At 34.9% G+C, this 26,272-nt stretch overlaps 4 protein-coding genes across 4 annotated transcripts; 1 reads left to right on the top strand and 3 right to left on the bottom strand.

Annotated features, from left to right (window-relative positions):
* Nucleotides 1-15,658: 15,658 nt before the first annotated feature.
* Nucleotides 15,659-16,542, bottom strand: LOC121366624 (proton myo-inositol cotransporter-like). The gene is given in 3 exon segments (XM_041490996.1): nucleotides 15,659-15,947; nucleotides 16,051-16,115; nucleotides 16,117-16,542. Coding segments are annotated over 3 exon segments (780 nt in total).
* Nucleotides 16,543-16,670: 128 nt separating this feature from the next.
* LOC121366623 (transmembrane and coiled-coil domain-containing protein 3-like) lies at nucleotides 16,671-21,259 on the bottom strand. The gene is given in 8 exon segments (XM_041490995.1): nucleotides 16,671-16,747; nucleotides 18,217-18,325; nucleotides 18,675-18,754; nucleotides 18,934-18,996; nucleotides 19,051-19,111; nucleotides 20,345-20,437; nucleotides 20,484-20,576; nucleotides 20,579-21,259. Coding segments are annotated over 8 exon segments (1,257 nt in total).
* Nucleotides 21,260-21,799: 540 nt separating this feature from the next.
* On the top strand, nucleotides 21,800-23,866 carry LOC121366622 (AP-1 complex subunit sigma-2-like). The gene is made up of 6 exons (XM_041490994.1): nucleotides 21,800-21,838; nucleotides 23,094-23,272; nucleotides 23,326-23,434; nucleotides 23,488-23,523; nucleotides 23,573-23,674; nucleotides 23,810-23,866. Exons 1-6 carry the CDS (start codon nucleotides 21,800-21,802, stop codon nucleotides 23,864-23,866), a joined length of 522 nt encoding a protein of 173 aa, XP_041346928.1.
* Nucleotides 23,867-24,622: 756 nt separating this feature from the next.
* On the bottom strand, nucleotides 24,623-25,496 carry LOC121366621 (rhomboid-related protein 4-like; the record flags this gene model as incomplete). Its single annotated transcript, XM_041490992.1, is given in 4 exon segments — nucleotides 24,623-24,696; nucleotides 24,912-25,172; nucleotides 25,175-25,268; nucleotides 25,270-25,496. Coding segments are annotated over 4 exon segments (656 nt in total), but the record flags the coding sequence as incomplete, so codon positions are not given.
* Nucleotides 25,497-26,272: the final 776 nt, after the last annotated feature.

The raw sequence follows: 26,272 nt of genomic DNA, 5'->3' as shown, positions 1-26,272 counted from the left end.
TTGATAACTTCCTGAGTTATTTGTCTCTAGTGGTTGAAAATTTATTGTGACTTTGTTTATATATTTGGCAATCTTCCGCCTATCAGATGTAACATGCCTTATAAGGACATATGAATTGACTCTTGCACCCTAATTGTTGACGCAAAAAAATCACTCCATAATCACATGACCAGGAAGAATGGAATCTCAATCTGAGGTTCCCGAGCTTAAAGGGAGGCGAGGCATGGGAGTTGGACTAGTGCTTCCTTCTCGAGACAGAGAACCTTCTTCAACAACAATGGCTGATGAAAACATGTTCTTTTGACAAATCTCAATGTTGTGGCAATATCATTTGAGCCAAGACACTTTGCATACATAATTAGATGGCTTGGTCTGTGGTTGTGGGGGTAGCAGTAGGCGGAATTGGATGAAGAGATACGATCAGGAAAATCAAAAACTTGTCAGTCAATTAAAAAAACTTGCTTGAGTAGATTCAGTCTTTAGGGGTCTGGAGAAGGTGTAGGTACACTAGAATGGATTAGCAGTATCTGACATTTTGGTTGTCTACTAATTTCTCATCTTTACTTGGTGGATACAAAAGAGTTAATTTTTAGAAAGAAAGGGGTGTGGCTTAATAAGCTTTGTGATATACATCAGGCAAAGAGAGGGGATGAACAAAATATGAAAACAACAATCGATTCCCCAACTTTTTTCCAAGTGCATGATAAATTGATAGGCTGAATTCGTAAAACTGCTGCTTTTCATTTTAGTAGTACCAACTTCTTTTATATACAACTCACTCTATCAAAATCTGAGGGCAATGATCCTCCCTAACATGTCTTGGACCACTACCATGAAGTGTACGACTGTGATAGAGGAAGTTGTGTTGTTTACAAAGGTGTTTTTTCCTCTTCCTGTGGCTATAAGAGATTCATTTTCTGTGATCTCGTTTTGTGATTAGTATTGATGATGGTTGACTCTTGGTCCGGTTCAGGACTTTCGACTTCGAAATATATTTGTAAAACTGCTTAATAATGTCCTTCCAATCTGTGTTACAGGATTATCAAGGTAGGATCTGGTTCGTCATTTGAAGGGCTATCATCAGGAGGTTTCCACTAAACCCTTGTGAATTAAAGTTCTATTCATAGGGCTAATATCACTTTTAGATAGCGATGATGGAGTGATCTTTTTCCCTTCATTTCTCAAGTCTCCTTTTGATAATGATCTTGGAGGGAAACGGATTTTGATGACTAACTGATGAGAAGATTGGAATATTGTTGTGGGACTGCTCTCTTCTGATTGTGAACTATATCTATCGAGTTGGGGGGAGGAGATGAGGGCAAGGAGGGTAGATCCACTGGCTGAACTCCAGTCCGACAATCTTGTGACTTGAAGATCAATATAAGTGTTTTTTACTAAAAAAATAAGAGGGAAAAACCATATAGCTGGTGGTTGAGAACTCACTGAAAAAGGGAAATGATGTACACTATACATTGATCCAGTAATCCAGTAATCCATCCATCCATTTATCTATTCCATCCGTCCATTTTATCTATCCTCCATCACTCATTTACAAAGTCTAAGAAAAAATAGGTTGTCCATTTATCCATATTGGAAAAACAAGTTAGCAAGACAACTCTGACTGATTATTAAATCGTCTTTCCTATTTCTCTTTATTGGCATTCCTAAAAATGGATGACAGCTAAATAAAAGGAGAGAAACAAAGTGGGTGGACTTCTTACCAAAATTTCATAGTCATAGTATCATCAGGAATTACTACCATTCGACCACACATAGCCAACTCTGGTATGCATTCAAACCATCACCTAAAAATACATTAGTGATTAGTTTCAATTAAAATCGTTGCTATTAGTACAAAACTACTGTTAGGATACTGAAAAAGATTTTCTGAATTGCTAAGAGCTTCAATCAGATATCCCCTTACCTAAACATTCTTTGTAATCTTTGCCATGTGTGTCAGCATCAATGTTTGAGGTTAATTATATTTGTTCTCTTTGATAAGCACATAAAATAAATATACTATGATACTTATAATAGATAATAACTATTTTGTTATCTAAAACCTCTCCAGGAATTGTTTCATGTGTAAATGTTACAGGCCAAAACACCTTTAATTAAAATGACAAAACTATTAATTTGAAAATACTAATAAGGGGGTTTGGGTCTATTTGTTATTTATGTTCCTTTACCTCTTATCCTTCTTTAATTGGACATAACATTTGGCAGTATTCTGGATCAATTCCAAGTATTTTCCTCGTTCATAGAATTTGCTTTTTTTATATTCGAAGGAAAGAGCTGGCCTCTGAGAAAATTCGCAAGCAACCCAATATCCTGAGGACAAACTTCGAACTAAATACAGCTGTTCCTAATAATAAAATAGTCATTTTAAATTGAGTAAAAGAACATTCTTTATGTAGATATTTTGATGCCACACTACGCCTGACCATTCACCCAGAAATCCATGGACAAGCAGTCGCCGTGGTACCAAAGTAGAGAGTAGCTCGTCTTTTTGACTCATTCTCTAATTTCGTTTCGTCACAGAGAGAGAAGAAAGATCCCCTGGTATTGAGGGGCTTTGTCCAGCCACACCTAGGGATTACACGTGACGTATTGGGGTGTGGTTACTGTTTAACTGAGAAATTTTAAGTAGCCCAGATAAATGTACCGATTTAGGTTCCGGACTTTGAAATATATGATTTTCGGACGTGAAACAGAAAAACATTCTGAAATTCTGTACAGAAATTAGATGCTATTAGCGCCGTAAACTATAATCTTGTATGCTTGTTGACTGAACTAACATATGAATTAACTGCAACACTAACCATTTTAATACTTTAGGAGATCGGCTACAAGTACTCCAAAATCAAGGGGACGCATCTTCCAAAAATACTCCGTCAAAACCATTAAACATGTTCTGAACACACCACCATGCTCTTAAGTGGTTAAGCATACATTTAGTAAATATCTAATGTTTGATTCTATAGATTCTCAATATATGCCTACAGTTGCTCAAAATTGCATGAAGAACAATTGTATATTTAATCAGGTTTGAGTAGAAACCCTTTGATTGTACTTTCCTCTAACATACTACATATTATGAATCCGAATTTTTCAATTTTATTTTCTTAACCTTTATGAATTGTATGTGACATGTCCTATTTTAAAGTTCCTTAACGATGTCAACTTAGCCCCACCCCACAAAATCCCCTGCTACTAGCATACAAACAAAAATCCAATCAACTTCCACTGACATCAATAAACACAGTAGATGTTATAAGATGAGAACCTCTTGCGTATTAAACCTGAGTCGACTAACTAGAGTTTACTAATTGTTGGAATCATGTCAGTTACAAGATTTCCTAGGAAGGAAGTGAGAGGAGGTGTGGTTCCTGTCTATCATCTGAACCAGTCCTCATGACTCATCAATATATGATATTAGCTGCCAACAGACAATGCCAATAATGCAATTACAATAATGGGAGTTCTAGACTATCTCCAGTACTTGGAATTAAAAGCGGTTTCTCACTAGGATTTAAAGTAAGCTTAGCACCATTCCATTATTATGTATCAAAGCATCGTTTCTTAGAAACTAGAATTACATGAAGGGTTAATGATCCATTCTCAATTTAGTAAACTTATCTCCATGTCACATGCCACCTCCACTGGGAAGGCCCTTTGTTCTGTTTGTTGACAGAGTAACCTCCTCTGACAATGAGAAGAACCCAAGTGAGAGAAGAGGACGTTAAACTAGATGGAAGCACAGAGAAACTAAGTCTCCCTGCACCACTTTAATGTACCCCTTCAAATAAATCAATGATTATTTGTAAGAAAGAAAATAAGTGTAGAGATAACTACAATTAATTGTTACTAAACTTTTTTGCCAAAGAATCTGGCCCATTGATTCATGCCTTTTATGTTCACTTTTGCTAAAGCTTTCTGAGCACTGTAGCAGATTTTTGATAGGACGCAAAGAAATATCCAGCAAAATTAATGAAGATTAGTGGAAGTTATATCTTCTTACTACCTTTTTGAGAGGTTTGGTGAGCAGAAAGATTTAGTAGTAAATCGTTCACAGGTGCTGCTAAAGCAAATTTCTAATAAAACCAATATTGTCATAATTATAACAATTAATGGTTTTTACTTTAGAAAGGTGGAGGATTGCTCTCTTGATCAACCTCATAGTATGTTTAATTGTAACTGAACTGAATACTTTGAAGGACATTGTTCACTTAGTGAAGATGGAGGTAGTCTTTTAATCGATTCCACATGCATAATACAAATCTTCTCTAATAAGTGATCAATATGGTTACTACCTAATATTACTAGTTAATATTTGATATACTGGTCCCAATGTAAAGAATATAGAGATAAATCCTTTTTTTATTACATAATCACTAATATGTCCTAACCATGTGTTACGAAATGTGTTAGTAGTCCCAACATAGCCTGTACTCTGTGCTCCACTGCCCACATAAATACCATCATTCTTTAATGTCTCTGCCTAATAGCTCCACCTACACATATAAGGTGATAAACACCAGCATTTGGTATCACAAGATCAAATCGCCATTTCGTTGCACGTAACAAACAGATTAATTACTAATCAACATACTATTGTACTAGAACTGAATAGTATGGTAATGGAGAGAGACTAAAACCTTTTTGTTACCAGTGTAGTAGTTTGATCTTTATTATGAAACGAATAGACCAGTGGTCACCAGTGGTTTAATTCTACAAAGAATATGTTACATTTAAACATAATATATTATATGTATATGATCAATTTCTATTAATAATCAACCACATTTTTTATAAAACAATAGTTAATTACCCAAAATCAAGACAGTGGTCCAATGTATACACTAGTAGTATATCTGAAAACTATGTCCAATTAGTAATATACCTTTATCTATCATAATATTGTCCCTGATCCGAAGAAGAATCATTTTGTTCCACTATAGCCTACTGAGGTATTAGGACTCACAACGCAAAAGACTATACAAGTAGTAAATTTCTATGACCTACAATAAAATACAATATAGCAAAACATTATATATCAACTAATGTACATATATCATCTGACCATTTTGCAACAATTACCATGAAACATCACCTTAGCATTACCATTTTTTAACTTTACAATGTCAAAACCACTAGTTTATCTGCCATGTTTTCAATTCCATGCATTATCAGTAAAGTTTCAAAAACCAATTGAAGACATGGAAGATCTAACTCATAATTCATGCACAGTCCTCATGTATATATGTCACCATAGGAAACAACGGTTACATAAACCCAATTGGACAACCATAACAATCACACTATTTACTATACTAGTAACAGTTACCATAGCAACATTTACTATTAGATTTTCAGTATATGCTGCATAATCAAATAACTAACCCGTTGTTATTTACGTGATTTATTATCTGGTACCAATTTTGCAATCGCTAAAAATATGGATCCATTGGTGTACATATATATAACCTACCCATCTTTAAAATCAGTATAAAAATGAGATAACAAAATTCAAGTTTAAGTAGTTATTCCACGTAAAATTTTATGACTGGACTGACTGAGTTGTCCATAAACCAAGATCTGTAATTTATTTTATTGTTTATAAATTTCATTAATGACTTTTGGGCTGCCAGATACAAATATGTCTAGATGAACCTAACGAAATATACAGTGAGCATTATCAGAAATATACACGACCATACCATTATGGGGACAGTATAACTTTATAAATTGAGGGTGGAGTCTGCTTCGTTTCATCTTGAAACTGGGCATCAGTACAGAATATGAGGATCAATCATTTAAAATGCAAGCCACAACCCCCTTTATTAAACTCACTTGGGCAATATCAATAACCCTTGTCTTGTCTTTGCTTGCTACAGTGGTGTGGCTTTTGTTTGCTTTGCACTGTCCCTTGAGTCGACGAAGCTACTAGTCAACGAGGAACTCACGGGAGGAAAATCACCTTGGTGATAAATCTGACTCTGCTCCTTCATCACTGATCAATTATCCACATTTTTGCTTCTGCTACGATTTTCTGGTCCGCATGTCGACTATATAATTCCGGACCCGAGACTAAATGGTCCCGGCGGACCAATTTAAGCCCCCCCCCCCCCCCCGGACCGATTATATTGAACATCCCTACTTCAGATCATAATGAACTCTGTTTGCTGATCATCTTGCTTGTGCTCTTCTTTGTTCCCCCAAAAAGGGGGTCAATCGTAGCACAAAATGGTCCTGTTCTTTCTAGTAGCCATAAAAGTGCCGCTCACAAGATGATGCGCGTATGAGCCACAACATAACACTCAAGTTGAATCATCTGAGTATAATCATCAATGTTGAATGTGAAAGTCCCATGAGTGCTAATACTTATCCTATCAAGGATTAGATTATAACAGTAGAGTAGAGTAGAGCTTGTAACTCCCTGTACAACCTTTCTGTGATTTTTGTTCCCGTCTCTTTTTCAAACAGAAAATAATCTATAATTATACATACAACATTAGGGTACAAACAGTGTATGATGGACATCTACTAGTATCACTGGTATATAATAATTAATCGGAAGAAGCTTGTTTAGAGATGCTTGAAATATACGAGATGAACTCCAGAAGTTGGAATCATTTTTGAAAGAACCCTGTTGTGTTTGTACTTAAAGGCCTGTTGAAAACAAGACAACTTTTTTTCGTAAGTTTAGTAAATTTTTAACTCATTTGCAAAGGTTAAATTTAAAGACAATATTTTGAAATAAATAGTCAAATGACTAATTAACCACTCGTCATAAATTGGCTATCTTTTAAAACTAGATCAGACTTATTATATTTGATAAGTAATTGTTAATTTTTTATAAGAATATTTTTTCGTGTAGAATGCCTACATTCGTTCGTTCTGTACTACCCAATTTAATACTATTATACTTCCAAAATGATGACCAGCTGGCATTGTCCTTCCAATGATACAGTTATTGGACTGATGGTTTTAGTTAGTTGCGTATTAAACCTTGTTTTGGAGTTTGTACTGACGTATTGAGAATGTGTCCATATTATTTACTGACTAGCTATCATCTGCTGATAAATCAGGGATACAAGTTAGGGGGATACCCGGCAATTTGCCTCCCAAGTAAGACGCTATCTATATATATCACAATTTGCCTAGCAACATCTTGAAATGGATTATTTGAAACAGTTCTTGTAAGTATTATGACTTAGTTTAATGTTGAAATACATTATTATTTTTAGGCAGGCAAACTATTGGTAGGTACTTCACATATGCTAAAGGAAGATGGTGATTGTGTAGTAATGGCCATATCTCTTATTATCATAACTACCTAACATTATAATAGTATTAGTAACTTTGACTTCACTATTAATTTAAGAATTCTATCACAAAACTTTACTAAGTTATCCAATGTCTTTTTTTCAATTTCTTAATTTATTACCAATTCCTCTCTCAAATCCGCTGTATAATTATTTTTTCAATATTTTATAATTTTTAAATAATAGATAACAGAATATTTAATATTCATTTCTATTATTAATAAACACTTTTTTCTCGGATCGTAAACATATTGATTTATTAGAAGTATCATAGAATGAAAACTTTTATGATTTCATATGGTCTGGACATATACAATAATAATAACATTAAATTGTAAGTGTCTCCATTGCTATATATATGGGTGGTGGTTCAATCATTCTAAGCTCCACCTCTATCTCTTTTAAAGGTAAAAGTTGTTTGGACGATAATTGTCCGCATACCTCCAATACAAACTCCGAGAAAGGACTTGTTTACTTAGCAAACAGCATAGCAAGTATTGGATTAGATAATTTTGCCGATAGTAAACTGAAGTGAGGGTTAAATAATGCATATTTTAACCCTAGCCATTACTCTATGTTCCAATATTCTCAATGACCATTGCAACTAAATGGCAGAGGAAAGATAAAAAAAGGATAGCAAGCCTGTCAAAAACAAAACATCACAATTTTAACAGTATAAAGATATGATTGGCAAATATAAATTAGTTCTGATCAAGGATTTAAATTTTGCCATTTTTTCATTCTCAATTTTTTAGAGTGTTTTGATAAAAATGAAAGACTGACATGTCATATCTATAGAGCCATTATGGACAACTCACAAATGAGAAGGATTGATTAGAGGTCTTACGTAAACACTCCTTTCATTACTCATTGTGTTGTGAAGATTATAACCCAAATAAATAGCAAGTACAAATCGAAGGAGGACAAGTAAAAAACCAGGTAGATTCTCATGAACGTGTAAGTATAATGACTTTCGCATATGATTGTTCCCATAAACCTAAAATTATCTATTGGAACTAACAATTATATAAAACAACAACTAATCATTCAATATTTGCACACACCAAACTGTTATCATACATTATAATAACAAACACAATTAATCTGTATATCATATTAGTAGGATTACCTCAACCACACCACCTGATATTATTAGTATGGCTGTTTCTTATCATGTAAGGGTGAGCAAACAGGCAACCTAATGTCCAGCCGAGAGACATGGATGATAGTAACATCCCGTCATGATCAATTGAGCTTAGTACATCTAATACTGAGAGAAAACAAAGTGATTACTACTCAGGAAAGATATTTCTATACTTCTGATGTAAACTTTCACAAAATAAACAATCCTGGCCGTCGTTTTTTTTGAAAGCTAAGAAACAATACATGTGACAGATCATGTACAAGTACACTTACACCCATAGGTGTAGCCAGCATACTAAGAACGAAGCAAAGAAGAGTGTATGGCAATAGAGCTGCTAACATTTGCAGTGCCTACTTTTTTAATTGACCCATCGCTAAATTATTTTAAATGCTTCATACCTCATGCCTAGGTCCTCCTTTCTGTATACCGATTGCCACACCCTCTTGGCAAATAAACTAATACCTCCAAGATATAACATAATCACTAATGCATAACTACTGAGTAACGCCGATAAGGACAAATGGGTAATACCCTAATCATGAATTATAAATTAACATATATCTATATATATGTACCTTTTCATCTTTCCAAAAGGATCATTAGCTATACCATATGAGTCAGGATTTAAAAATGTTAAGTATACCTATGAATGTGTCTTCAATGGGTGCTTCTAGGAGACAAGTACTAGGATCAGCGTATACCACATACCAAAAGTGTGGGTCTTAACCATTGGTTAATAATTGTTGCCTTTCAATATTGTGAATACCAACTGACAGGAATTGAGTAAGAAGTCCAAGAATCAAGGAAAAGTAGTTTTATACGACATAAATAAATAAATATTTGTTGTATTTGGACATCCTACCGAGAAACGTGACCTGGCAATCTTCATAGTACACGTTTCATTTCAGTCACAGCGTCTTGCCAATTGTCATCTAGATAAAAGTACATCTACCATTAGATGTAGTGTTTGTCTCATAGTGAAAAGAGAGCTTTTCTATCTAAAAAAATAAGGGATATTGGATAATTAGCTAGGATGACTCACCATGGAAAACAAAACTTGCTTACAAAAGTTCCTGGTCTACCAAGCCTGCTTGAGCTTACAATGCCAATGACTATCTTCCTTCTGATCTATACAGTCAGCACTAATATAATCACAGTTACTATTGTTAAAACAAAAGAGCCATAAATAATTATTCCCTAAAAGTGTGTGGGCTTTGTGAGTAAAACCCTCCTGTTAATAATTGCATGTAGATATTACTGTCGTGTGTCTAAAGTGGGCGGCAACTCCAAACTACTTCCAAAGAAGCCTTCTCGAAGCCTTATCAAAGCTCTCAGTCACGAGCGTAACAGATACATTCTATAATGGCAGCCGACCAGGTATGTAGATAAAAAAACATATGACTTATATTCATTTGAACATATCAGTTCAGTAAGTACATTAAATGTATATATATATAGAACATTGATGGTGGATAGTACCTAACTCTTATCTTAATTAATGCAGATAGCACAGAAGCCTATGTATCCTTGGTAACCAATAACCAATATGCACATGGTGCAAAATTACACTTGGCCGTTCCCTTGAGGGACACTCGAACTGAACGTAAACTCTCTGTCTCATGATACTGACCAGTCTCAGAAGACATGAGGTCAGTTATATAGGCATCAGTCTGTATATCAATATTCCTTTTTGTTGTAGGGGACAGCTAAGGAATCTATGGGATGGAGATCATTATTATTGAAGAATTAACAAGTGGAGATCAAGAAAGTCTTGAGTTATGCAACGACCAGAACTAGGAGTAAACTTTTTCTAAAATACATGCTTGGCGACTTTATCCATTATACGAAATGTGTATTTCTTGATGCTGATACAATGATAATACAGAATATAGATGAAACTTTTTGAAAGAGAAGAATTATCAGCTGCTCTGACATTGGTTGGCCAGATCTCTTTAATTCCTGGTGTCTTTGTTTTTCAACCAAGTCTAGATACTTTCGCAGATTGATAGATACTGCAAAAAACTGAAGGAAGTTATGATGGTGAGACACCCTCTTTCTCTCTCTTTCTCTTTACTCTCTTTACCAGGTGGTGATCAAGGATTGTTAAATACACATTGGAGCGATTGGGTCTATTAGTGATAGTTATCATCGTCTTCCATTGTACTTATAATGTTGTTGATAGTCTTAAATACAGCTACCCCCTGCTTTCAAAAGGTATAATCTGTTAAATATTGTCTCTATCTATCATTTCTTCTCTCTCTTCTCTCTCTCTGCAGGGTTTCTTAACGACATTTAAAGTTATTCACTTCCTTGGTTCTATCAAACCTTGGCAACATCACATGTTCATAAAGAAGACACACTTGTTTTACATCCATCTATTGATAGTAAGCAGTATGGATCAGTTGAATATATTCAGCGATGTGGCAGATCTATATGTCCACACGACAAACAAACTAGTTAAAACAAAAGATAAGTAATAGATGAGCCAGTGATGACAATTGAAAGAAGTACAAGTAATAAATATTATAAACTAGAATGTTGATGATGTAACATTATGGATTATGTAATATGTGAATTTGTAGTATGTGAGTTTGAATCTCTAGTTTGAGTGTATGGGGTATGAGATAATAGATTTTTTAAACTATACTATTAAGTTTTGGTATCAATGTTCTTGCTCTTTTTATTTTTAGTCTGAGGATATACACCAACCTTATGTACCAACAGAAGAGGAAAAGAAGAGCTTCTTGGGAGAGAGGACAGCCTGATGTTCATGGCGTTGATCAGTCTGATAACATTATTGAAAATATTCTTGCTAAACTGCAATGACTTCTTTTTTGAGAATTGTGGAGCATTTTTGTGCCACAGATTCAATATACAGGTAGTTTTATAATTTTGTGTGTCCGGAATAATTTTGATTTTACGGTTTCTAATTTTTTTAATTTTGGCGCTAATAAAATCCAAAATTTGTCCGGTTTAATTCATAATTTGAAGCTCAAATTTCTGTGGCTTCGTGACGTGGTGCTATGGAGGGGCTGTCCATCTTTTCTCTTTCCAGTCTTCTAGAGACGTAGGACCTAAAATAAGAGTTCATTGCGACTCTATTTATTTTAAATAGTGTATTTTAATTTGAAAACTGTAGGATAACGATTTACAGTAGAATTAGAGTTTGGCAGTAGAGGTGACAAATATAGTAGAATGCCTTCTTTGTCGGTGATTGATTCGTCGTCACAATGCCCTTTCTACCACTGTTAGACCCAGGAGAGGGCAAGATGCCAAGAGAACAACAGGAATTAGGTCCCATCCGTTGTTCTCGCCACCTCCGATGTCAACCATTCACGCGTTCTCGTTCCCCTATGTGTCAAGAAAGATGGCACACCTGTGAGATTGGACGAAGGCATGGCGACTAGAAGTGCTTTCGAGATAACCAGCGTCTCTCATATTCCTGAAGAGAATGAAGATTGTGGAGGAATGCAAGCACATGTTTAAAGATGCTGATGATCTTCAGGGAAGTCTGTTGGAGCTGGGGTAACAATAGATACAGTAATAGTAGCGGAGATTCAGAAGAGTTTTCAGAAACTCAATCGAAACACTTGTCCTCCAATTCTCATGACAACAGTCAGACTCCCATTGAAAGTTACTTAGCCCCTCCACTAATCATCCCCCAAGCCATCAGATGTCACTAATGGTGTCACCCAGGTTCCTCAGAGTCGATTTAGACGAGTCAACCAATATTTGCGTGGGCGATGGTTGGTCCGTGATACTTTAGAGCATGAGGAGCAGCGAGCGACCTGAAAGTGAAATGAGAATGGCCCCTCCTACATACATCCTCAAAAAGAATATCTTAGAAAATGTCGCTACATCTCCTTCAATCAGTCGCAAACATCAACAAAATAGTCCATTGACAAATACAAACACCAATTCAGAAGCTTATTCTCATAACACCATGAACACACAGTCGAAGTAGCAGTGAGGTTAGCAATCCCGATTGATCTTCCATCTAGTAATCAGCCATTGTCTCGTGACGCAACTAGTGATAAAAATCTTCAATACAGCGGAATCAATACATTCTCTATCTAGAACAGGCAGTATGTCTTCTGTAGTAAAGTCGTGATGGAGACGACAGAGAGATTAGGAGTACAGGAAGAGTTGAATCAATGGCTTGTAATCGCCAACACCAGATATTCCAACGTCAGTATCACAGCCATCTTCAACTATGCTAGAACGAAGCCCTGCTATTTGTCGTTGTGATGAGTGCATCCTGGGTAAGATTTAATTATAATGAGGGATTGAAGGGAGGAGTGTTTTTAATATGTGGTCACTTGGTCTGTTTTTGGTTTACAAGCGAATCTGCACGTTGAATGTAGATAGATATTTCATTAGTAAAAATTGTATCAGTTCACTGGGAAAGATGGTAGCAGTTGCTGATAGGTAATTCACTAGTAAAGATATTGTAGTTCACTTTTATCTGTTCTGTGATTCAGCTGTTACTGTGCGTGGTTTGTCTCATTTGTCAGTGCATCTAGGAATGTGTTATTTAGTGTGTATATAAGCTGAGGCTTGTAAACCACAACACACTAATATTGACTTGGCTCAACCTGTCTTGGTTTGCATTCCATATCTAATGACAACCATGTCGTTGAATATAGCTTGATATATAAGACTGTATTGTAATAGTTTGTACATATTTGTCTTGAGGGAAAACTTGTTTTATGCTGAAATGTGAGTGCTATTTTAATCTCTCCCTCTCTCTCTCCCCCCCCCCCTCTCTCTCTCCTTTCTTCTCCCCCCTCCCTCTCTCTATCTCAGTGCTATTCAAAACAGGTCAATAAATGATCACCAACAATCACTGGAGATTGCCATGGTACACACATGTTACTACATGTTATACTAGTAGTTCAAGTTAGATTAGGGAATACACACTAATGTTTGTGTAAGGAATTGTTTAGTGTAGTAATATGCCTATGGAGTGAATCACTAACAAAAAATTTAATATGAGAGGTATAAAGTAGATTGTTCAACAGACCTTAATATACTAGGCGCATAATGCTTCTTTATGTTAACGTCAAATGAACCTGAACATTATAGTAACTGAACAACCATGTAGTCAGTTATGCCATCCTATGCTAAACATGGGAGGAAATATAACTTATGTGCATTGTACATAGTAAAAGTAATGTTCAATCATTAATGGTTTGATGTTTATTGTATAGTCTAACTAAACCATTACATTGAAGAGTACAAAAATCACACTAACAAAAGATTTCCTTGAATGAAAGTATTTCTTTATTCCACAGTGTCACTTACAACAGCAGTTGATTCAGTATTTGCAGTGCAATGAGAAAACTCTACTAGAACATAACAAGATCTTGGAAGAGAATGAGAGATTGAAAAAGCAGGTTCAAGAACTGGAGTTAGAGAATAAACAATTACTCACTCGTCTGGAATCTACCTCGCAACAAAACTATGAGTCTCCACTGTTCCATATTCTTAGTAGTAATGTAATGAATCAAAAAAGTTCAAACAAACTAATATGTCTTCCCTCTATGTATTATATTGTGTCTGTAGTGGGTGTGTGATGAAAATGTGAATAGCATCCTTCATTAGTTAGAGACACACACATGTAACTTATCTCTCTCCCTCCTTGTATCATTTTACTTTTTCTTTCTCTACTCTCTGACTGAAAAAAAAAACGATGTGGTTGATTTATTTAAATTATTATCAATAAAGCAATAATTGAAATACAACCAGAATTGATGCCAATGAAAACAATTTTAATAAAAGAGATATTATTTGTACACTTATTGTTAATTGTTCTCTTCCTTTTTGTTACTTAATCTGTAATAGTGAGTTTGTCGTAAACCTGGTGGTGGACAAATAGGTCCTTTAAATAATTCATCAACTTCTTCCAAACTCTTCCCTCGAGTCTCTGGCAAAAGGAGGAACAAAAATATCCATCCTCCTAACGCCATACCCACATAGAGACTGAAAGCACCATAACGTGTAAGGTAACGAGTAAGATGAAGAAAAGTCAGCGAAACAAGCAAGTTAGATATCCAGTTTGTTGTAGATGAAGCTGAGTTTCCTATGCTCCGAGCCCAGTTGGGATAGACCTCTGCATTAACAGTCCAAGGTATAGGTCCCATACCAGGAGAAAAAGAGACAATATATAAGACTAATGCAACCAAAGCAAGCCATGAAAATTTATTAGGACAAGAAGAATGTAAAGTCCCATAATAGTAGGTATTGTTTGGTGGTGACAGACTTGGGGCAGTGTAAGTCAAATCATTACAAGAAGAATTGTATGTTGCAATAATAAAGAAGACTCGGGTACCCAACAAATTTGTTTGCTATCTTTGGTGATGGCCCATTTACGATTAACACAATATCCACTTGTATCCCTTTGACCATATGTTCCATTAGAGGGAAATAAACAGTAAAAACAATTGTCTGTAATGACACAATCATCACAGTGCTGTAATGAGCATTGTTCTGTTGGACAGGTGGGCTGAGTGGTGGTACTAGCTAAGTAAAATGCTATGGCAAGTAATGAAAGACTGAAAATAATTCCAATGAGACTGGCCAATGCCAATTTACGACGGCCCACCTTCTCTACACAATACACACCTATTAGAGTGAATATAAAGTTACCAAATGCAATGACACCTCCAAGTCCTATTGCTAAATGATCATTATCAACTCCAGCCATTTTTAAGATAGTAGGTGAGTAGTACCTAAACATGAAAAAAAAATTGAATTAAATTAAGAATGTATTGATCTAGTAAGTGGCAAAGTTTTAAGACTGTATCTGGAATTAGAGTCTAATTTAGTGTGTATTTTTAATATTAAGTAGTAGTATATATAAGAACTGTTCAGTTTGTTCACTACTTCTTACATGACAGTATTAATGCCAGATAGTTGCTGAATGGCTTGGAGTCCACAGCCAACAACAAGTGCCATCAGTAGATGTCGATGGGTCAGCATAATCCATAGTTTGACAAAGAGATCTAAAGTGGGACAACATATGAGATGACCAATGAAAAATAGTGCATTCACTTTTCTCATTCTGCTTAGCTGTTTGCTGCAAGTCAGCATATATCTCTTGCAGTTCTTTTTCAATAGACGCTTCACTTGCTTTCTTCCCTCTTAACTAAATTGATATAATTTTGTAAGCACAAACTTGTATAGTTTAACCTTTCTTAGTATTAGTTTTTGCTTTTGTTGTCTTTCCTTTTCCTACCAACCAACGTGGACTTTCAGGAAGAAATATAAAAGCTACCAATCTTATTAATGAAGGAATAGCAGCCAATCCTAACATGTACCTCCAACCTTGTCTCGTATAGCTAAAGGCAAAATCAATGATTCCAGCTACAAACTGACCACATGTAACGGCCATATTGTCAAGGACAGTTAGTCTTCCTCGGAGATTTATTGGTGAACATTCAGCTAAATACATTGGGACCGTCATACTAGCTAACCTGCACAGTAGAATGATGTATGTGTCATTAAAATGTGCATTAATCAACCAATCTCTTGTACATACATAACAATTGCCCAACCATTATATGTCATCATTATCACCTACCTATTCCTAAACCCACTATGAAACGTCCTACAAGAATAATTCCCCAGCCCAAACACATTAATAGGTGCAGACACCATAACTACTGCTCCAATAGTAAAAATTATAGATGCTATCATAATGGTGTATTTTCTTCCAAGATATTCATTGCAAGAACCTCCAAATATTGTACCAACGGCTGCAGCAGCAATAGTGATACTGACTAGAAGTTCTTTCTGTATTGTTGTCAATGTGTAGTGGTAATCTTGATCTAACACCAACAATGCACCAGAAATAACAGCTGTATCGTATCCAAATAAAAAACCACCAATGATAGAAAAAGAGACAAGAGTTAAGAGATAGCATGTAATGTGTGATGTATGAGAGCTACTGAGCTCGTCTAATAATTCAGGAAGATCTGTATCATCAACTTCATTGTCTGAAATCAATACCCTTTCTTCCTCCTCTCCATCACTACTGGCTTGCCACCTCACTGAGTCTGATTTGGCCATTAATAATTGTAATAATTATTAGACCGTAAATACTTTAATTAAAGAAGTCGTGTGACTTTTCAATATAATTATTGTAACCACATCCTATAGGGTGGTCCAAAGTACAGTCCTTTGTCTTGTATTTACGTTCAGTCTGAGGTCTTGTGGCCTTTTTCGAAGTGTCTGTTTAACACAGTCTTCATTTCTCTTTCTTTTATTCGATACACTGAATAAAATTATTTGAAGATGCCTTCTAAACAGAGAATGAGATTGGCCAGTCAGAAACACAGCCAGAATGTCAACCACAGAGGCAATGTAGTTAAGAGTTTGGTGAGTTCAGTCTATGATGTATTAAGTTAAACACTGTCTTTATAGAAAGGAGCTGAAGAGAAGAGTCCTCTTGGCCCCTATCTTTTGGCATTCATCATCTTTGTTGTTTGTGGATCCGGTAAGTAGTATTATGTGATAAAGTGGGGGAATAATAATGTTTGTTGTAAAAAAATAGTCTGACGTTAAGAGTGGCCCTTCCATTTTGAGAAATGTAAACTAATTATATTACCTGTGTTTACTGTATTTATTTAAATGTTTATGATAATAGATAAGTTTCAAAATTACATCATTAAGATAAATTTATCATAAATTATATAACTTGTACAGTTTACTAACCAAGTATATGAACTATAGATGGGAAATGACTTGTATTAAACAGCCGATATGTTGTGTGTTGTTGTAAGGCAGTCATAGTTTATCAACAAAAGTGACACTATTGTGTTAATAGTATACTGTGTTGTCTTCTTGTCCACACCTGTTAAGGGTGTTGTCTCTTGTGGGTGCCATAATAGTTGTCTATGGAAATGACAATGTTTATTATATTAATGATAGCTATCCTAGGTCACTGTGGTAAGTACTGATGTTCATTAGTCTAATGGTTGACGTAGGTCACTGTGGTAAGTATTGATGTTTGCTAGTCTAGAGTTTACTAATGGTAGCTATCCTAGGTCACTGTGGTAAGTTTTGATGTTCTCTAGTCTAGAGTTTACTAATGGTAGCTATCCTAGGTCACTGTGGTAAGTTTTGATGTTCACCAGTCTAGAGCTTACTAATGATAGGTAACGTAGGTCACTTTGGTAAGTATTGATGTTCACTAGTCTAGAGCTTACTAATGGTAGCTATCCTAGGTCACTGTGGTAAGTACTGATGTTCACTAGTCTAGAGCTTACTAATGGTAGCTATTGTAGGTACTACTATAGAGGTACCTTCCTACTAATGCACATTTTTATTTTATTCATTCCAGCAATCTTCCAAATTGTTCAAAGTATTTGGATGAGTTAACTTGTCCCCAAACCCTCCAATAAAGTGCAGTTGTCTTGTCCTCTTGCCCTCTCTTCCTCAACTAATAAATTCATTGATAAAAAACACACCATGTTGTACTACATATATGCACAACCTTAAAAATGCTAAATTAAAGTGACCATAATTAATTGTCTAATATTGTAAATTATGTAAAATTGATACCATAATGTTTTGAACTTAACAGTTTTATTGTTATTATAATAAAGATTTGTTGCCTTAATTCTATAATAGTGCCATCACTCTAATAATAAATCTAAGTATTTGGTTTTGATTGTGGCAAAAATCTTCTCTGAAGTAATGTCCTTGTGTAATCAAAACATTGTACTAGTGGTGCACTAGTACGTGTGAGAGACCGAGGTCTACTGACTGCTGATAAAAGGCGAGGCAATCTCCAAAGGATGGGAGAAAGAATTAAACTTAGTGCTGTTACACTAAGTAAAACCAAATACGTCTAGAAGAAATATAAAAATTATAGAGATAGGAGAAGGTTTGTCTCAAGTTATAACTTCTATTTATCATGAGGACATTAGTGATCCTCTTTAAAAAGTGAAGACAGTAATAGTCAATTAGTCTAATTATTTTGCCATTAGCCTGTCAATGAAGTTATGTAAAAGGATCATGAAAAGGGCATGCATTGTGTGACCCCTACCTCCTAAATTAGGAACTATACATTAAACAGCCTTATTAGTATGGAGAACTCCTAGAAGACTAGTTATATAACTGATGGGGACTTCCTCTGGTATATAAATGTTATTAAAAGTGGCTTTGTTTATATGAAGATAATGCTTAGTTTCATTTACCTCCCGTGTAATGATTCTCAGACGACGTGCTCTACTGCATAATACAAATGAGAACTCACTGACTTGAGCCATTGATAATGCTGATAACCACGTCAATTGACGACAATATCCAGTGAAATAGCCAATCAAAGTAAAATTGATTGATAGCTGTATATGTGTACATGAGTAATAGAATATGTTGATATTAAAGATGATTGGTAATATTCCCAGTAATTACTAGGGGTCACTTAATATTGACTCACTTTAAAAAGGACTACACAAAAGGTGACAGAAAAAATAGTAAAAAATTCAGAGAGAAGAAAAGTAGGAAAGACATGAAAACCTAGAGAGAGAGAGAGAGAAAAAATTTCCTGTCATTGTTCAAAGGCAGACTTACCTACAGATGCAAAGAAAATTGCTGCAAATAATTCTCTAATCGGTTCAATAAGTTTTTTAATCTATGCATCAATTAATAAATATTTATTTATTAATTGAGTTAGTATTACCTGTTCTACAGTAAGACTACCTTGTGTTGTAATAGCCATCCCAGCAAGAAAACAACCTAGCTCAAGAGATGCACCAAGAAATATGGAAGCCTATAAAACAAAGAGGAACACAACAATATTTTAGTAAATATACTTGAATGTTTTCAGCTACAAAACTAGCAACTAACACTATTTAGGATCATCTGATCAACTCTTAATATACATACATAATATTTCTTAATTCTTAATTTTTTCATACTTTACTGTTATGTGTATGTTGTTATAGGACTTACTGCTAAAAGAAGGAAACAAATAGTGAGAGAGCCTAAAAGCAATGTCTCTCCTTTATTCTTCACTACTGAGAGAATTTTGAAGGCTGGTTCAAGAGCACGGTGGGCAAGAAAATGAGTCAGTACCAACAAAAGAAAAAATCCCAACAATATCTAAAGGATAAAGAAAGTCAGGTACTTAGCCTCATACCCATACTGCATATAGACATAGGTATGAATCCTAGTAATGTACCTGTACAAGTTTTGCTGCATTGATGAGGTATGCAGTGAAGGAAAAACTCGATTGATGATGAGGCAAAGAAGGGCATTAGTGCTACCAAGACGCCATTTGTATATCCTGTATGACCATAATACCTTGTAATGAGGCGACTAAATTTGATTCAGATTCTAATATAAAGAAGAGAGAAGTAATGATATATGTTCTGTTTGGTATTATAAAATGAAGTTATAATATTGTATCACCCAAAATCTTGTTCAACACAGCACAATGAACTTTCTAATGCTATAATATTATATACATACCCTCTATTGATGTCTGACGTATACCAGTAGCCTCAATATCTTGTATACTATGAACTTTTCTTCTACTACTATTAATGACTACATGAGAGAGAGAGAGAGAGAGAGAGAGATTCACATTCCATTCAATACAATATAGCATTACAGTAATCATTGAATTGTCAATAGAATGTCACATTATACCTTCAATAAGGTGATTCATTATGGTAGCACTTGACAAAGAGAGACTAGCAGCAAACAAAAAGCATTGCCTCACTTTCATACCAAGAGGTACTCCTATTATAAGTGTGAGTACAATACATACTAACAGGAGCAATCCAACAGTACATAGAGAAACGAAAAAAACCTAACAAAAAAGACATAATACAATTATTTCCATAAAAGGTAATATTATCACCTTTTTAAGTTTGTCGAGTGAGAACTCCAGACCTGCCATAAATATAATGAAAACAGCACCAAATTCACCTATAGTTTCAACTTGTACAACTGACTATAAATGGAAAACAAATTCCTAAAATTAATTTACAATATCTTACTTTCACAATATTATATCCAGCTGGTCCCAATATCATACCTGCCACTCCATACCCAAATAATGGCGGAAGGCCCAACAAGCAACACACAGCACCTAACAACGAAACACACAAACCAGTAATATTACAATGTCCTTTACAAGATTGGGATCATCAATTAATACAGTGAGATCACGTGGGCGTGAGAGGGTGTACTGGTTATTTAAAGAATCTACTAAAGTCACTTGGTGCTCACTACCCTGATCTAAAGGATCTTTGTAATGTCCAATATTACTGCCTAACTTGACAACAGTCTCAATTTCTGCTCCTTGATGCACTGGTCCTTTTCCTTGGACCAAATCACTAAATATATCTTCTCTCAATTGTTTTTCCAACTTATCTGCAGCGTGAGAAATCTCTGCCAGAATGTCATTCATTAATTTGTGATGACCCTGCGAAGAATTAAGATGTTCAGGTGCCATTTTTGCTTCGCTCACTAGTTTGAGTACATCGTTGTGGTTACCCTCCACTATTAATGCAGCTGTTTGCATCTCTGCTAGTCTGGCTTCACAACTAAACCTAATAATATCTAGCGACCGATAATCACTAGAGAGGGTCCTGTTTAGACCAACAAGAGCAATATGCAAGGCTTCTTCGCTGGCATTCAACTCTGCCTGATAAAGTTTTAATATTTTCACTTTTAAATCAGTCTCTTTATTAACTAATGGTGACTTCAACTCAGCTGGATCTCGGCTGTGTAAACCATTTACAATGAGATTACTCATTCGGTGTGATATCATTTTTGTGAGCTCTTGTTTCTTTCTCAGCATCAATTGAACATTTCTGCAAGTGAAACGAGTACGGCCTAATTTAAGGTCTTTGTGATTTAAGTATCCAATATGTTTTCTGCGATGATGGGAAGAGGAGAGATCAGGTCCATTATTGGCGCCATCGAGACACGGTAATTTTAGCGTAAAGATTATTATAAGGAAGAGATTTACATGAAGGAACAACGAGAAGAAGGTGGACATCTTAAACTAAATGACAAGCAATCACCACGCCTCCAGTTACAAAAATAATGTGGGTGCTATTAATAGATTCAATTAACAAAAATAACTAATAATTAATTGGTGTTTTTTTAAATAAAAAAAACAAACTGTTATTATAAGTGATTTATGCTTGAGAACAATATTGAAGTATTTTCAGTAAAAAACAGAGTTCAATTCTTCTATATGCATATCTCTGTTATAAGCACAATCGTTTAATCTCCTCTCTATTCTGTTTAATCCATAATTCAGTTATACCAGCTGGTCCCCTCCGCCACACATTAAGCATCAATGATGGAGTTAAATTTTCCACGAAATGAGTCCATCCTCGAGGTAGATACAGTACCTCACCAGGCCCCATAACAAAACTGCATAGGATGAGTTTTCTTATAAAGTGGAAACGTTATTAAATCTGGTTTTCCAGGACTATTTAATACTTGACTCCATTCAAGTGAACCTTTGTCTTTAATGTAATAAAGGTACTTGTAATCTGTTGGTGGGTATATGGTCCACCTCTTTCTGCCAATTAGTTGATAAACAAAGTTATCTTTACTATCAATGTGTCCCTGAGTAAATGTACCAGCTGCTCCTATCCTATATGATATAGCATTATATTAATTTAAATGGATGAATGGATGACAATGCATGGATGGATGAATGGATGAATAATGGATGGATAGATATCACACAATAGCATACCATCCAGTTGGCTCCAAAAAAACAGTTTTTTGTGTTTTCCCGGGTAAAATGGTGGGTAATAGAATTCCTCGTCCATTACTTCAGGTGGAATTATCTTCTGTTTTGTAATATATAATCCTTTCTCTTGTTTTTTGGTTCCCGAACTCCAGTAACTACATCAATAAAATCTGCCAATCTTACAGACACTCTATGTACATAATGTTTGCCATATTTGTTAACTTTATTGGAATAGTTGCCTTGTCTTGTATTATGAAAGACATGATTACCCCATCTCTTTTTCACATAGTCCCATGACCAATTTTCCAAGGTAGTTCCTACTAACATATCAGTAAAGATAACAGGGAGACCAACAGGGGATATGTAGTCAAGGAATGTTCTCTTTGAGGGTGTGGGTCATACGAGATATATTATGAATATGAGGGAGCAAGTTACTAAGGAGAATCACATGATTAAAATCTGTTCTGGACCCTTTACGATGAGGAATATTGAGCTCCTTCAGTAGTAGTTTGTAATATATGTTAAGATTGTCTTTGATGGATATTCACTAGTAGATAAGTCCAATTCTCTCTGCATTGATGTGGCTTCCATCATCCACTCTTTTTTTGAACTGGTTGCTTCTCATCATTTGTAATTGCATACTTGCTGCCAAGAAAAAAAATATATCAGTAGAAACAGTTATTAAAACCCATCCATGTTGACAGAAATCCTATTGTATAACCCAAACCTAGCCATTTGTGCAAACTCGCCTCCAATATATTTCGCATAGAAAAGCTCCGTAAATTCTTGAATACTTGACCACACCCTACAAGTTCAACAAAGAGATGGTAAGCTTTTTATATATTATGACATTTCAATTTTGACCGTTTGATCAACTAATCTCCTATAATAGATCCAGTTCATGTTATTGTTCAGTCGTCAGGGCAAGCTCCGCCTTCAAAAGTGGTACAATGCCTACAGTCAGAAAGACAAGAAAAAAATGTCTCGAGAACTCATTTCTACAATTCTCTCCCGCAGATCAAAAATGTGCAATATCTTAGAATATCGCGAATTTAAAATTGTATATAAAAGGTATATTTGTGTGGGTGTGTGTCATAATTTAATTGTTTGTTTCTTTCTTTTAGATATGCCAGTCTTTATTTCTGTGTTGCTGTTGAAGCTGATGATAATGAATTAATTACGCTGGAAATTATTCACAGATATGTTGAATTATTAGACAAATACTTTGGCAGTGTATGTTAACTCACCTCTTAACCAATCTATATCTATTTTGTTCACTTTTGTAGGTATGTGAATTGGACATCATCTTTAACTTTGAGAAAGTAATTTGAACAAATACTAAAGGCGTGTTATAATATTTAACTCTTCTAGGCCTATTATATTCTAGATGAGCTACTGGTGGGTGGAGAGATTCAAGAAACAAGTAAAAAGAACATTATTCGTGCTGTAACAGCTCAAGATATGCTTCAAGAGGTAAGTCCCTTAAATGTAGTGCTATTATTGTTAATGTAGTATTTGTAAATGAATTTGTGTTAACTTCTCGGATTCTCATAATCCTCTGTCTTTTTCTTTTCTTTTTTGTGTGCCTATATGTGTTTTATTTCATAGGAAACAGAGAATCCCAGAAGTACACAAGGTGTCCTTGAAGAAATGGGACTAGCATAGGCCTCCTAGTACATGCATACATACGTGATCTCTCAGCTCTATAATTAAAGTTAATAATATTATATAAACAGACTGAAATAAATTGCTATCATCATTTATATTAGTCATGAAGCTAAAATTATTAATTATAATTGATTTGTTAAGTACAATTGAAATGTACATACTAAAAGTGAACATGTTGTATTGTATTCTAGAGAGAAGTGGTGATTGATGTATGAAAGAGTCTGATCTTCTTTAAAATGTCATTTACAGATTTTGAATCAATTTGCTGTTTGTTGTGTGAATTAAATCATTCCTTATCATTAATTTTAATACAAATTTGACTGTTATTAGAAAAATAGTTTTTTTTTTTTTATTTAAAATTAATAATGTGTTAAAATTTGGTACTCTGCTGACCCAAGCTGGACTCACCTTTGTGTACTAGAACCATGGAAACTATTCAATATTAAATGATAACAATTCAAGAAACTCCCATACAAATTATATGCGTAAATTGACAAAAGGTTTTTAATGCATGGAACAAAGGGTTAGTAATTTGGACGTCTTCTTGTACTGATAGTATCACCAGATAACCTCCTCAGTCTAGCAGCTCGAATATCTTCCATAGACATTTCTCTCTCCTCAACTATATCATCAATAGGAGGAGCTGATGGCAAGCTATCTTCTTCATACGATTCATAATGTCTACCACGAGATCTGATAGTATCTTCATATTCAGGATTGTAAGGTGGTGGACGAGAAGAATTGTAATTATATCTATCTGCCCAGCTTCTTCTTATTGCTTCTGAACTTGTTCATCACTTTCATCTTCATTCTTCTACTATGAGTACCTATATCAATATAAAGAAAATATTCATTATTAGATTGTCAATTGGTTCTACAAATTTAATTCCACTCTCTTGAATTGGTTATTGACTAACCTGAAGGACGTACAGTATAATGATATGAAACGTCTTCCAAAATTATGAAAAGTATTCCCTAAAAATGAATGAGGTAAGAATGTCATATATAATATTATATTATTATTATGTAGCTGTTCCTTTACCTGACAACATATTTATTGGTAAATCCATAATTTGTTTTAATGGTCCAGAAACATAAGCTAATCCAACCAGAATACCAGCAAGATGACCAACGAATGAAACATTTGGAAAGAGAACAGAGATTAAAATAAGTTCTGCCCACACAGCTAATTTAGTGGGAATTGGGAACATGAACACATAGGTCATTCCATTTGGTTGAAGATGTGTTGTCAAAACCTTTATTGCAAAAATAACACCAGAGAATCCAACAGCACATGTAGTAACATAAGAGAATACATTAATACCTCTGCTAAGAGATAGTTAATGGACCCACATTACACAATACTAGTCAGTATTGAGAAGACAGCTATTATATAACCCAAAATAAAGGCTGCCATAATGTTTCTCTAATGTTCTTGATTTCCACATAAAGGAGGCCATATTATAGTAAAGATGCCAAGAATCAGCATGAACAAATGGAGCTAAAATGAGTCGATTCCATTGATGCTGAAACCATACAGTTTGTACACTAATACAACTCTCACTAATACTTGGCCAATGGAGATAGCGTCGTAATTGACTAACATTGAGTTCGGGTCTGATAAATGCTACAATATTGATTCCAGCAGTATGAGAGTTGTAGGAATGAATTCATTGCGTGATGATAAATATTGAATGAAGTTAACCAGCTGAAATACTAACAGCATTAATCCAAGGTTCCCTCCTCCGCCTCTTCTTCCATATCTTCCTCTCATCCTATATCTGTATCAGTAGTAAAACTACAATATCGAGAACTTATAAGAATGAAAATTAACAGTCAATTACATGTCAACAAAAATACATAATTATGTTAGACCAATAACATTTCACCACATAAGCTTACTTTTGGGCCACGCCTATAATTTTAAATTAATTAGGGTGGGGCTCATAATAACGCACACCGAGAAAAATGCAGTCCTCTTATGATCAAAGTTCTATGCCTTCCAATATGACTACTACCGCCAATTGATGAATTATCGCTTCATTCAGCACAGTACCAAATGTCTCCTTATGAACAGCTCCTTTGCAACAGCAACAACAATTACTCCAACAACAAGGTATATATATAATTATATACTGCCATTAACCGGTATCATCTATTTCAGGCTTTGAAGGACAGTACAACTATGATTTAAAAGCAGAAGACACTGAATGGTTTTGCAGGATACAACTATGGAAACAGGAAATTGAGGGTCGTTTAGCTGATACAGCCCTTTTTAGTTGGGGTTTGGATGGAAAATCAAGTCAAGAAACTTGGCAGTCGATGAATATGAGTGGTAGAAGTAGCTTTAATGTTGATTGAAGACTTTTCTTGCACAGAAAGGTATGAAGACAAACTGTGAGA

Source organism: Gigantopelta aegis, unplaced genomic scaffold (genome assembly GCF_016097555.1).
Source record: "Gigantopelta aegis isolate Gae_Host unplaced genomic scaffold, Gae_host_genome ctg6402_pilon_pilon, whole genome shotgun sequence".
NCBI classification, from domain to species: Eukaryota; Metazoa; Mollusca; class Gastropoda; order Neomphalida; family Peltospiridae; genus Gigantopelta; species Gigantopelta aegis.
Note: the sequence above shows the minus strand (reverse complement) of the source record. Positions and strands in the feature narration are given on the sequence as shown.